The sequence below is a fragment of the Colletes latitarsis genome, chromosome 5 (genome assembly GCF_051014445.1).
Source record: "Colletes latitarsis isolate SP2378_abdomen chromosome 5, iyColLati1, whole genome shotgun sequence".
NCBI classification, from domain to species: Eukaryota; Metazoa; Arthropoda; class Insecta; order Hymenoptera; family Colletidae; genus Colletes; species Colletes latitarsis.
In genome coordinates, this window is record NC_135138.1 from 31,060,979 (window position 1) to 31,074,230 (window position 13,252).

At 40.2% G+C, this 13,252-nt stretch overlaps 1 protein-coding gene across 5 annotated transcripts in view; it reads right to left on the reverse strand.

Annotated features, from left to right (window-relative positions):
- The window catches only part of Nlg-5 (neuroligin 5), a 157,787-nt gene that overhangs the window by 16,184 nt on the left and 128,351 nt on the right, over positions 1–13,252 (reverse strand). For all 5 annotated transcript variants that reach the window (XR_013079735.1, XM_076765750.1, XM_076765751.1 and 2 more), the window contains 5 exons: positions 11,594–11,922; positions 10,779–11,107; positions 3,842–4,139; positions 1,518–1,670; positions 273–473 (listed from right to left, as the gene is read on the reverse strand). Coding sequence is in view for 4 of the 5 variants with exons in the window: in XM_076765750.1 (XP_076621865.1) it covers positions 273–473; positions 1,518–1,670; positions 3,842–4,139; positions 10,779–10,991 (865 nt within the window). In the remaining variant the exon portion in view is untranslated. The remainder of the gene's footprint in view (positions 1–272; positions 474–1,517; positions 1,671–3,841; positions 4,140–10,778; positions 11,108–11,593; positions 11,923–13,252) is intronic.

Consider the following 13,252-nt stretch of genomic DNA (forward strand, 5'->3'; position numbering starts at 1 on the left):
TCTACTCAAAATTAGTCGCAAATGTCACAAACGTTAAATTTGTTTTGAAAAGCCAGAAGATTGCAGATAATACTAAGTATTTTGTATTCTACATAAAAAATTTTCAGTTCACAGTTTTGCTTCTTACTGTACGTTCGTTTCAAGTCAGAGGTTCTTAATAGCTCACCCTGTGTGTGGCCCAGTTCGTCTACTCTATTCACGATATTCCCCCATCATTTTTAGGATAGATGACAGTGCTTTTACGATATCTCAGAACTTGCAGAGCGTCTCACCTTTGCCATAGGGGGCGAGCAATAGAAAATTCACCAACGCCGCGCCAGTGTCGTGTCCCAGTAAGGTGATATTGGTCGGATCACCACCGAAAGCAGCGATGTTCTCCCTAACCCAACGCAGCGCTATCGCGATATCCTTTAAGGCCAAATTTCCGCCGGATTCTGGCGTCTTGTCCGGATACGGACGAGTCCTCAGGAAACCTGGAACATCGCCAAGGCATCGTTGAACCGACGTATCCCCACGACAAACGGAACCTGACAAATATTTTGGCCGTTTCTATTATCCTATCGAATCATTCCACGATCTCGATCCCCGTTTTACCTAACCCCGTTGTTTCAGTTTACCATTCTACAACGCAAAACCGACGCTGCACCAAGAGGAAACACAGCGAGCGTCGAGGTCCGTTAGTACTTATATCGCAAATGAAATCTAGTTTTTATCGAGGTTCGTTTCGCAATACAGTTGTTTACGTATCGGGTATTCGTGGATGGTTCGATTATAGGGCACCGGTGCACCAAGTATTTCTACGTTACAGATACCGTAATTGAATGCAGTTAGAGACCCGTGAAATATTAATCTCCGCACAGATTTATGCGCGCGACGGCCAGGAGTAATTATTGCGTAGTAACGGCGCTCGTTTCTGGTACACGCTATTAGTGGGGCAGGATTTAACGGAAGAAATAAATAACAGTTACAAGTGTATTAGAACGACAGAGATTATTCATTCGTCGTCAGGCTTCTTATTTGGTCAACGTTTTATTTTAATCGAATTTATTTAACCCTATCTACTGAAACATGCAAACTCGTGCGTGTTAGTGGTTGTCCCAAAAATTAAACTACATGTTACTGAAGTCAAATAGATGAAAAGATACAAGCTTCTAAAGATATTTATGATTTATCGTAGCAGTTGTAAGAAATGTTCTAAAACTCCTTCCTTTGCAAGAATGCGGGCTTTCATTCGTCGAACTCTTTCGAATATTTTACCTGTATTGTAAATAATAGTAAATGCATTTTGAATATATTCCTTACAACTGCCACAATCAATCATAAATATCTTCAAAAGTTTATATCTTTTCAATAAACTTCTTTCATCCATTTGACTTCAGTAAGAGGTAGTATAAATTTGGTCTCAACATTTCTAGATACCTATAGAGGACATGCATTTAATCAATATAATATTATTATTTAATATTGAACATCCTACTCGATGTACAATTCTTGTCTTGTAAAAGCATAGTGCATACCCAAGATTCCTAGTCGATAGTTCAGCGTGATCACTATAACGTGGCCAGCACTGGCTAAGACGGAGCCATCGTAGACGTTTCCTGTTCCCCATTCGAAACTTTCGCCATGAACGTACACCATTACCGCGTACGGAGCTGCTTCCCCACGAGACCCTATAAAAATTCATGATTTTTATTGCCACAATAAATTTGACCCCGTAGGTACCAAAGCTGCAGAAACGGAATTCTGCTGACACGAATTTGACAAACATAAATTTGAATAAGAGTCAGAAGTGCGTATTAAATCCTGGCGATCGATACAAAAATTACATTCCACTTTTTAGTTGTTTTTTTTAACGATAACTTACTTTCCAGTCGATCGACACATTTCAAATTTAATTGTCGTTTAAATTTTACTCGATCATCAGCAAAAAATAGAATCGATATTAATAATTTTGTTGGTGGTCTGAGTGTCTGGTTAAATTCTATTCGTATTTCGTACGCGACAGTAGAAGAGATAAGCACACGGTCGGACAAAACAGTAGAACCGGGCAGTGCTTGAGCAGACCAGCCAGACTGTCTGTCTTGTAATTAGTTGCTCTTGCACGAAACCGTGCGATAACAATTGCGATTACACTTGACAGTGTCGGAGAAGCATACGCGAGGCTTGTCAAGAGAAACGTCACGGACAAGAACGCTCGCGAGGACGTTCAATTGTTTAAATTAAAATAATTCAGGACCGAGAAATTTCGGTCCAGAAGTCGTAGGATCAGAGGAATTAATTTCCCCTGGCAACGCGCCGGTGCGCTCGCAGATCGTATATTTCTCACAGAATATTACCCGGCCTCGTTCCTTCATTTTCTTCCTTTGTCAGGGCGATATTTGAATCGGGAATATAGTCGTAAACAATACAGTTTGCTTCAAAGTTCGAACGTTGATTTGCGAAGGAATAAAAAGATGTCTTTGCTCGAACATCGAAATTAAAAATCACTGAATTTTACGCGAAAGCTTTAACGTGTTACGAGTCGTAACGTTATCAATGTCGCGTGGGAACGCAATCACTTTGTATCTTACTATAGATGAGCGTAATCGCGCATATAACGAAAGAGATTTACCGGTCAATTGGCCGTCCGCGTTATGCAGTTTGGTCGTCACCGTAATATCTCTCCAAAGTATCGTTAATCGCGCTTCCATCGCGGCTAAATATCGCTCTTTAATCGGCGGCTAAGCGGAAACGAGCACGAGGCGATTAGTACAGAACGTCGCTTTTATTGATTTCGTCGAAAATTGAATTTCTCTATCGCGTGCAATCCGTTCGGCCGATTTAATTCGTAGCTGTTCGCGTTCACGAAACCGCCAAATAATAACACGAAACTCGCTAACCGATTGTTACGGATGCATTCGAATCGGGAAGAATAGAATCCTTAAAACGAGTTCTCTTGCCACCTGCGTCTATTTTTCCTTATAATCATAGAATATTAAAAGTTATTATTTTATTATTACTACTAACAGAATTTTGTTTATCATACTGATATCTAACTTATTATTCTGTGATATTTATGCGACCATTTTCGATCGAGAATACTCAGATAAATTATGCTGTATGCAACAGTAGATCAGAGATGGATAAAATTTTTATGCGATTTTTACGAATGCGTTCGAACCGGGAAGAATAGAACCCTTAAAACGAGTTCTCTTGCCACCTGCGTCTACTTTTCCTTATAATCATAGAATATTAAAAATTATTATTTTATTATTACTACTAACAGAATTTTGTTTATCATACTGATATCTAACTTATTATTCTGTGATATTTATGCAACCATTTTCGATCGAGAATACTCAGATAAATTATGCTGTATGCAACAGTAGATCAGAGATGGATAAAATTTTTATGCGATTTTTACGAATGCGTTCGAACCGGGAAGAATAGAACCCTTAAAACGAGTTCTCTTGCCACCTGCGTCTATTTTTCCTTATAATCATAGAATATTAAAAATTATTATTTTATTATTACTACTAACAGAATTTTGTTTATCATACTGATATCTAACTTATTATTCCGCGATATTTATGTGACCATTTTCGATCGAGAATACTCAGATAAATTATGCTGTATGCAACCAGTAGATTATAAATCAGAGATAAAATTTTTATCTGTATAAGAATTTCGAGCAACGAGTAAAAACAAACGTTTTAATTATAGAGCGAAATAAATTTCACACCGAACGTATCAAAATTTAACTGTTCCATTAGTGGTTATCTATTTATTCCGATAAAATGTTGTCTCTGTTATAAACTGCTGTTTGAACAGTAATGTATATTTTAATTTCGATTATTCTCACCGCTCCCAGGTATGTATAGATTCAGAAAGAGGCAGTCCTCGCTTTGATTCATCAGGAGCATGCGTAACCGTTTCAGCTGGTGATACCTGTCCAGGGGCATTTGCAACAACGCGGCCGTGTCATTGGTGACGTCTGGAAAATGTTGGGGGCAAACCGCGCCGAAGGAATCCGCCAGTTTGATACCGTTCCAAGGGATCGGTGAGATCGGGGGTCGAAATCGTAAATCCCCCAGGGGTGGTGCCGCGTATGGTATGCCTCGAAACACTTCCACCGGTTCCAAGTGTCTGTTGTTCAACTCCTACAACACGAAATCGAACCTTACGCAACGATTTTTCTCAATTTCGTGCAATAATATTACGTAATTTTGTATTATATTCGGTTCAATGCACAATTTACAATTTAGAGTCTTTTACAGAAATTAATTTCGCAAGGCGATTCTCCAGGGAACGTCGCGTTTATAAATTCGCGCCGTTCGAAGTTGCCTCGATGAATTTCAGGTGGTTAATGGCGACAAAAGTGCCTCGTTGCTTGAATCGACGCGCAGAGTTCTGATAGGGCGAACTCTGTCAGTAATATCTCTAACAGCCACATTGAGTTAGATGAAAATCCCGTATTTATGTACATAAACGTAGTTGGGACGCTTGCGTTGCTGGGTAACTAATTACCTAATTACCTTCTGCGTTTCGATTATCTCTGGTTTACGAGAGCTTCACTGAAACGCAATAATCCGCAGATGCTTCGGTACGGTCGCGCATCTAAATAATTTACACGAGGATTTCTCGATCTCGCTCGTTTCGAATAAATGTTTCACAATTTTTGAATAATATTTTCGAAAAAATGTGACAACGAAAAGTTCCGACGATATACCGCGCAGTAATTCGTAAAATTTTAATTTTCAACGTTTCAATTCTAAATAATTAATTCAGTACTCCAAACAGTTTAAATCGAGCGAAATTAATTAATCTTCAGTTGCTTTTATCAGGAATATTCGTATATTTTTTTAAACGCTTGTTTACGAACATCGTTTACGCAACGATAGCATAAATTCACTCGAAAATAACGATTTCGATATAAATATTAAACTTGTTATTAATGAATATACTCTTCAATGTTCAATCTTCTGTACGGAACACACGTTTAAGGAACCTAGCGTCCGTGCTAACGAAATTAGATAATTGCTTTCGTTAGATGTAATTGTACAGAAAAAAAGATTGCCGTTTGCTAGCTTCTTTGGAAGCAATTATGCCAGAGAGCTAATAAATCTCGTTTGGTACGCGTTGACGTTAATTGCACCTTCGGGTGCTGCGAGGAAAAGATCGTTCCTCGTCCTCCTTTTCTTCCTGCATCCTCCCATTGAGAACGACGATGGAGCCGCATCGACTTCAAAATCACGAATTCCCATTAACGAGAGGACCCGTGATGTGACTGGGGGAATAATAAAGAGGGCAAGGGTGAATTAGAAAGACGTGACAAAATTTTTGCCCCGAGGCTTTATTCTTATACCTGAGCACTTTATAATTATGACATTCCCACTATGGAAGCTGAAAGAATTTTCCATCCAACCCATTTTTCAAGGTTCCATAATATCTTAAAATACTATCACTAAATGGTACTCGGTGATAAAAACTTGTAATTTCTATAAAAATATTTATGCAAATATTGCTTCGATCCTAGCTTAAATCCTTTTCAATAAAAAGGATACATAAACAAGCAATGCTAAGAAATTGTTTAGTGACACGAGTTCTTGTAAGAAAATTACATAATATTGGAAGAAGAAGAATGAGAATGTCAATAACAGAACATTTTTAAAACGTTTAAATACATGATCATTTAAATCATAGTTGTGTTGTACGTCGAGAATTCCAACATTTTTACACTAACTGAAAAACTAAACTAAAAATTCCAATTTTCAAAAATGGTATCTGTCGGCAAACAATGCAGAATGTTACACATTTTAATTAAACAAAATAACGGAAGTGCTATCAGAGGAACGTGATAGGCAAATTCTCTAATAACTTTTTGAAACGTCAAACGTGAAATATAGAGATAAAAATTTTCTCTTAAAAATAACGCTTGCAAATGATTTTGCATTACTACTGAAATCACAGGTGCCTAAAAAAAATTGTTCGTGGTAAAAATCACAGCAAAAGGGGGAGGGAGGGTGAGTAAGAGAAGGACAGAAAAATGGGGGAAATATTAAAAAATTCCTTTCCCTAGTGCATTCGATCTCGTTTACGAGTATATTTTTCGAGCGCGTTAAAAATTAACGAACTCGCCCGGTCGTCAGCGTACGTTCGTAAAAATACCTATAAAGCAACGGTGTTGATGCGTTATTTATCCTCGCGAGACCACCGATTTCCCACGTGTCACCACGATTGATTTCTGATACGTTGCTACAATTCTTGATGGTTCGTACGGTTATTGTATTTTTTTTTTTACATTTTCCGCCCCAGTTTCAAACATTTTTTTCATTCCGTAGCAACGATTTGCTCGAAGAATTTCTAATATATTTCCACATATTTTTCAACGCCACTGCATACAATTTCTGATTCACTGCGAAGTATACACTGTGGCTCAGTGTCATGACCCGTGATTAAAAATAAAAATATTGAACGTTTTAATTTTGAGAGAAATTATTCAGAATATAATATAGATTTATTGAAATTTTTATTGAATTCTTCAGAAATATGTATTTTTAATTATTCTGTGAGGAAGGATGTTCGTTATACGGTAATAAAAGTGTGGAATTACATTTGAGTCGAGAGCATATGTAAAAATTGCTGTTCTAGAGAATAATACAACAGTTACGTAATCGAGCGACGCATGTTAACGATTTGAATTTTGAAATTTCACGCGAGAAAAACCGTCCGGACCACAGAAGCGTTAAAATAATTTGCTTGGATACGTTTTTCAGCACGGTTTTGCAAGCTTGCCAGTTACGAGACCGAAGCTTCGTAAATATTTGCGCGAACCCGCGACAAAATATTTCACTGGCTGAAAATATGCTGGCAGCCAGCATTAACGCTATTGTGGAGGAAAAAAGGCGAGCGCGTACTGCAACTCAGACTGCATAATGCATTTACCGACGCATGAACGCTCGACTGGCCGCACTTAAGAATTAAAGGGCAGATCTGGGTCACGGCAATAAATACATCGACTAGAAAATCCCAGATGCTGGTGCTTCGTTTATAGAGAAAACGAGCTGCATTCTACCGCTCCGGCTCACGCAAGCAATTTTCCGCTAATGCTTCCGTGAAAGAAGGATTGTACATACCACCATACCATGAAATTACACTGTTTCTCGAAAATGTTTCAGATATCTTATCATCGTCGATACCTCGTAAATTCGATTCTCGAAAGAATAAACAAAATTTTTTGAATTCTGAAATCTGAAACTATCAGATTCTAAAAGACACGTAACGTTTCGAGCAACGTTAGTTACGTAATATCTATAATATTTTATAATTGTGACGTTTCGAAGTGACATTTTCATTTACAACGCGTTTGGTCGCAATAAAATCTTCGACTGGCGGGCAGCTGCCGTGCGATTTCTCGTGTCGCGGACAATTGCCGTGTAAATTGCTAAACATTTTATTACACCGACCATTGTTGGTCGTTGTACAATGTTCATCGTTGGAAGGCAAACGTAATATCATCCTGCCGTAATTATGGCAGCATTGCCTACCGGCTATTATTATTGTCAGATTGCTATAGAGAGTGCATATATGGAGGCTGTTTGAACGCCCAACTAACGTAGCTATAATTGTCGCGCGATTAACGTAATCTGATCGCAAGATGAAAGAGTCCTGTTAGGGCAGAGTTAGGGAAAAATTCGCCGCGAGGTATGGCTTTCTCAACCAACGGCGATCGTGGGCTTCTAACGATTATGCTGAAATTGTTATTTCCCGAAAGCTGATGGGAAACTAAAATACTGTAAAGAACGTCGATATGGTTATATACAAGCTTCTACCGGTTCTGACGACAAAAGGCCATTCAACGCGTAAAAGTATATCGAAAATTTACGAAAGCTTATTTTCCACACATTCCGTCGTCGAACCAAAGCCCTAATTAGTCGGTTATTTTTCAACTCCCTGGTCAGCACGAAAGAAGAAACGCGAGCTACATGATACGTGAAGGGACTACATAACCCACGAGTCATTATAATCCCTTTCAGAGCGCGAATTCTGCCCCAAAATCAGTCGCGGACAGACATGATCGTAATTCTCATTATCACCAGGCAACGGATAACTTTTAGCTTCGCTAGAGAGAAATATTCTGGGGCTGGAAGCTTCGGGAAAAATTGCTCGACCCATCCCACTGTCATACAATAAATTGGAGAGAAGAAAGTATTTAAACGAGGGCCGCGGAGACTCAGAGAAAAAACCTAACGAGTTTGTTCGCGGTGCATTCGCTGTCAACGAACGACTGCTTTCGATCGAAGCTCAGGAGTTGCAATAGACAAATATGTGCACAGTTAACAAATTTTTTTCTTTTCACGGTATATCGGGGCAGCAGATTGTCTTTTGTCGTTTTCGTTTTATTTCAATTCAAAGTTCTATTGATTTTATTGAAAATTCCTGTGGAAATAGAAAAAGACACTGACCTCGAATTTTTTGACAGCAGGTTCAGCCGATCGAGTTGTCTGGAAGCCATGAACGTCGCGACAGATAGCTTCGTTTGTACTCAATATAGAATCTTTGTTTGCGCATCGGTGCAAGCGACGACCGATGTAGCGAAACGATTGACACAACAACGTTCTCTCGCCAGCCGTACGTAGCACTCAATCGCGTGAAATGGACCGAAATGGGCGAACGAGAAACGACCGGTACGAGCTGCGCCCCGTTACGACGTAATGTAAAGACCACCGGACGTCCCAGGCGAAAAACTTTTCTCGTTATCCATCCATCCGCCTGGGGGACCAACGAGACTAAAAACGCTCGGTGAATTACTGATTCGCAGTTCACCGAAAACGACCATGCGTTCGACCTTTCGTCCCTTTGCACTCGCTCCTGATGCCCGCTTTTTTTTTTATTGCACGAAATATTCGTACAACGAGCAACCGAAATACAGTAGAACTTCCAATATCCACAAGTCTGTCATCGATTCCCAACATAACTTTTTTTGTAGACAGCAATAATGATGTTATTGATCACTATAAACGATCGAGAGCGAGAATGAGATGTGACCGGTTGCTACGCGTTAAATTCAAATACGTAACAGATTTACAAGAGTAAATACACGAGTCGAGAGAAAATCATTAGTGTGGAAATACAGTAAAATCGATTTACTACGGTCACTCGTTTCTAACGTTAACACGCGTGGATACACTCGCGGTTAGAACGCGACTGGCAAGATGGCCGTGAACTTGGCCACCACGAGGCATCGATCTGCAGGCCAATGATCGATGCGCGCGCACGTCAATCGTGAACAGATGCCCAATTTCGGTGTCGAGCGTATCTTCCTTTAATTATTAATTAAAACGTATTAATTATTTCTCAAACAATTCTATTAGTAAAATATATTTATTATATACCTATTAGTTTTAACTACAACCATTGGTTTCAATAAGTTTCTTTTCTTTTGTCCACTGTAGGTTGCTCTTTGAAATCTATAATTTTAATTTTTATTTAAGTAAATGTACGTATCCAAAATTGTTATTATTGTATTGTTTTATTTTAAATTTCGTTTAAAAGCAGCGAACTTTTTACTTTTAAAAAAGATTTTTCCTTGGTATGGTGGGAAATTGACCGTTCCCCTTTCGTCGCGATACCGGGCCTCTTATAAAATCATTCGACGTCCATCGATCCTTCCTCGTGTCGACATGAATATCCACTAAACGCAATTGATGTCTGCCGGCCGGCGTAGCGTTTGTCGCAGTAAACGTCAGATCGGCTTCGTGTTCAATAACGGATCGACATCGCGAAAATGTGACGCGGATATTTCGTTTCTAAACGAACGAGGCGATTTGTCTGACCAATGGTGGCGATGCTCTACGACTTTCCAAAGATTCATGATTTCGACGTTGAAAACCTGTTCCCTTGCTTTTTTTCTATTTATGTTATTCAATCCCGAACGTTTGATAGAGATAACAGTCGGCAATTCTAGAAACAATACCTCCCTCGATAACGTTAGTGTCGCGGACCCGAACCAGCGAACATTAACGAGGGATCACTGTATCCGTTCTCTCGAATTTTTGTATTCATGTTTCCAATGTATCGGATACTCAGACTTTATCTAGTAACCGTTTCGTTCGATAATGTCCACCCTCCAGCCGTGTACTAAAATAGTAAAAATCGATATACTAAAATATTCCATGAATACCTTGGCAAAAGATTTTCGAGTGCAAAGTATGAGCACTTATCAGAAATTATTTATTCCATCGGACACGTGTTTTATGGTTAAAACACGGTCAATTTCACCCTGTCGCACGTTACACGTTTCCATATCGCTCGCTCGCAGGATTTAACGCTTTAAGCGTGCGAATTTTATTCGCTGCTTGATTCTGTTTCCATGACACAATCTGCTCTACGCCCATGAAGCCTTTGATATTCCGTACGTGCACGCATTATGCATTCAGTATGCAAACTAAGCTGAGTGTATGATGGATGCTTGTTGCTTTTTCATTTTTCTAAAGATATCCTACATTTCCAAGGCAGCCATAAATGCAATTTTTTTATGTTGTTGCTGGTTTAAAAGACCATTCGTTTAAATAAACTTTAAAGTTGCAAAAACGATGTGCATGTGTACTTATGTAACTTTTTGTTTTCCCCTTATGTATACTTAATATGTTTATTCTATGTAAACTTGTGCTAATGATCCTGTAGGGGATTACAGTGTCATAAATAAACGTCTGATCACAGTTCGTAATCGTGCACGGAACGTTCGGGGTTCGAAAGAATGGATTCGTTGCAACGAAGAAAAGAAAATCGATACGTACCTGAAGAATTCCCCGTATCTGTCCGCTCTTAGTTTCGACGATGCGCGAAGCGTAGCGGATCTGCGAGCCCGCGCGCGACCCCTCGCAACCGATCTGAACGAAAACAGCTATTAGGACGAGGCAGCCCGTCAGCGACGCGGGGATCGTTGATCTGCTCAAGGACCTCGTGGCCAGCGGCCTCTTCCTGGCCGCCGGCTGGCATGGCAAGAGCATGACAGCATTTGCTGGCGGCCACCCGAAGCGACGCCAGAAGCATAACCGTGGAAGGTGACTTTAGCCACAGCCGAAGGTCAGCTATGAGGTCGCCGAGTAGATCGTCGCAAGTAGCGCTGCATTTTAAAACGATACAACAAATCAGTTCTGTCCAACACAAACGTTTCTGTCATCTACTTCCTATAATAGGGGTGGATCTACCATATAACTAACTTTAGCTTCATGAAATCATTTGCAAGGAGGAGTGCAATATTCTGATATCGACGAGGATAATATTTGTAATTGAATAGAGAATAAATAAAATTTCTCAGTTCAGGGGATCTCTGAAATTTTAAACGTACTAACATTAACGATTCGTACAAATTTCAAACATGAATTGAACTTCAGATTGGAAAGATATATTTTATAAAAATATTAAAACAAGACTAAAACAGTTTACGAGGAAATGAATATGAGTTTACACTGAATATCAACGAGACATTCCTAGAACAATTCTACAAAGTCGCTAAGGTGCAAGCATCTTGCAGCTATAATATTCAATGCGTTCGGGCATCATGGATTCCATACGCCCCATAACATCGGAAGATTGGGCCCGGATGTACCTTGGACGTTCTCGTCACCGGAAGGGATGGAAAAGTATTTCCAATCGTTGGACAGGAACGACTTTCCAAGCTATTCCATAGGCAATCTAAGACGTCGCGGACGAATCACTTCGTAACCTCGTTATGCAAAACGATGTCCCTGCGCGTCCTCGCGACTCTTATCCGGCCCTCCGTTTTCCTTCGTGGCGCAAGTTGAATTGCGCTCAAAACAACTCGCGAACGAGAGAATGCGAACCAAGTCGAATACCGTCCTGCTTCGAGCGTAGTTTCGTCGATTCGTGACGGTCGCCTGTTCTTGGCGAAACCGATGCAGCCGTTCTTTCTTCCATCTGAAACCATGAGAATCCGAGCGTGAGACCGGCGTCGCGTATTGGTAGCGAACGAAGGAATACAAGGGGACGATAACGCTGTGGGTGAAAAGAAGGACTCGGAGAGGGGTAGGTTGATCAGAGGGATAGCCCGCGGGGAAGGCAAGTTTCCTCGGAGTAATCAGTGGCCTCGCGCCGCGTTCCTGTTTCGACCACCTACACCACTACCCCTAACGTCTAAACCAACGACGAGCACATTTTCCCTTTCCCCGTTTACTTTTTTACGCCCCTAACGATTTGGGATTCCAGGGTAATGCGCTCCGCGTTCTGATTCTCGGGAATCTCTGCTCCCCGCGATGTGGACGTATTCCGGTGAGATAGTGGCCGCTTAGCTTGATAGCATTTTTGGAAGGTGTACCGTGCAGGCGTGTTGGAACGTTCGAGCGTTGTGCGCTCGCGAACACACACGGACAGGATAAATCTTTAAAGTCGCCAGTCTGGAAAAGCGGCGATGGATTAAACAAGACAGAGACGAAGCGGTGGTCGAACGACGAAGAGGATTGGCGCTGTGGCGGCTTCTTGCTGCACGGAGGAAGCGAATAAGTGCGGTAGCAGGAGGAAAGAAAAGGAAAGGGAAGGGAAAGCGTTTCGTAATATTATATACCTTACATTTAATCGAGACCCAAGTAAGTTGGAATATAGATCCAATCAAAGTGTAAGGTAATCAGAGCGATAACCACTTCGCATCGAATCACTTTTAATTCAGACAATTCATACTAATCGAGTTTTGGTGTAAAACTCACATAGGACCGGCCAAAGTGCTGCAATCGCCTGTGGAATTGCATTATATGAAAATCATAAACTCTGGAGCTTTACCATCGTAGTCGGACGTTTCACCGCCACATCTGCAACCATTGGCTAATGTTGCACTTTACGAAACGGAACTAATGGCGCGTGAAAAACTTCAAACTTAAATTTCTCAAAAACGAAGGCCCACCGTGACAAAAGCCATTAGGGTTTTTTAATACTCGGTTCGTAGTATAACTTTCATATAATGTCACTTTAAAAGCGATTGCAGCACCTTAGCCGACCCTTGTCAGATTAACCCAGTTTTAACGCTTCGCGCGTGATTGACTATTCTATGTAGCCTAACACAGAATTAATCTAATTTAAAATTATAACAAATCTAACTGATGGTTTCCTAATATAGAATTACACTAGAGTTCGGATTATCTAGCACTCGGTTATCCGAAATGTTCGAATAACTTTTTAGAAAAAATTAAAAAATTTCAAATCATTTAAAAAAAATTACTTTTGAATAGGGGGGTCAATTACAATCATTTTTGGTGAA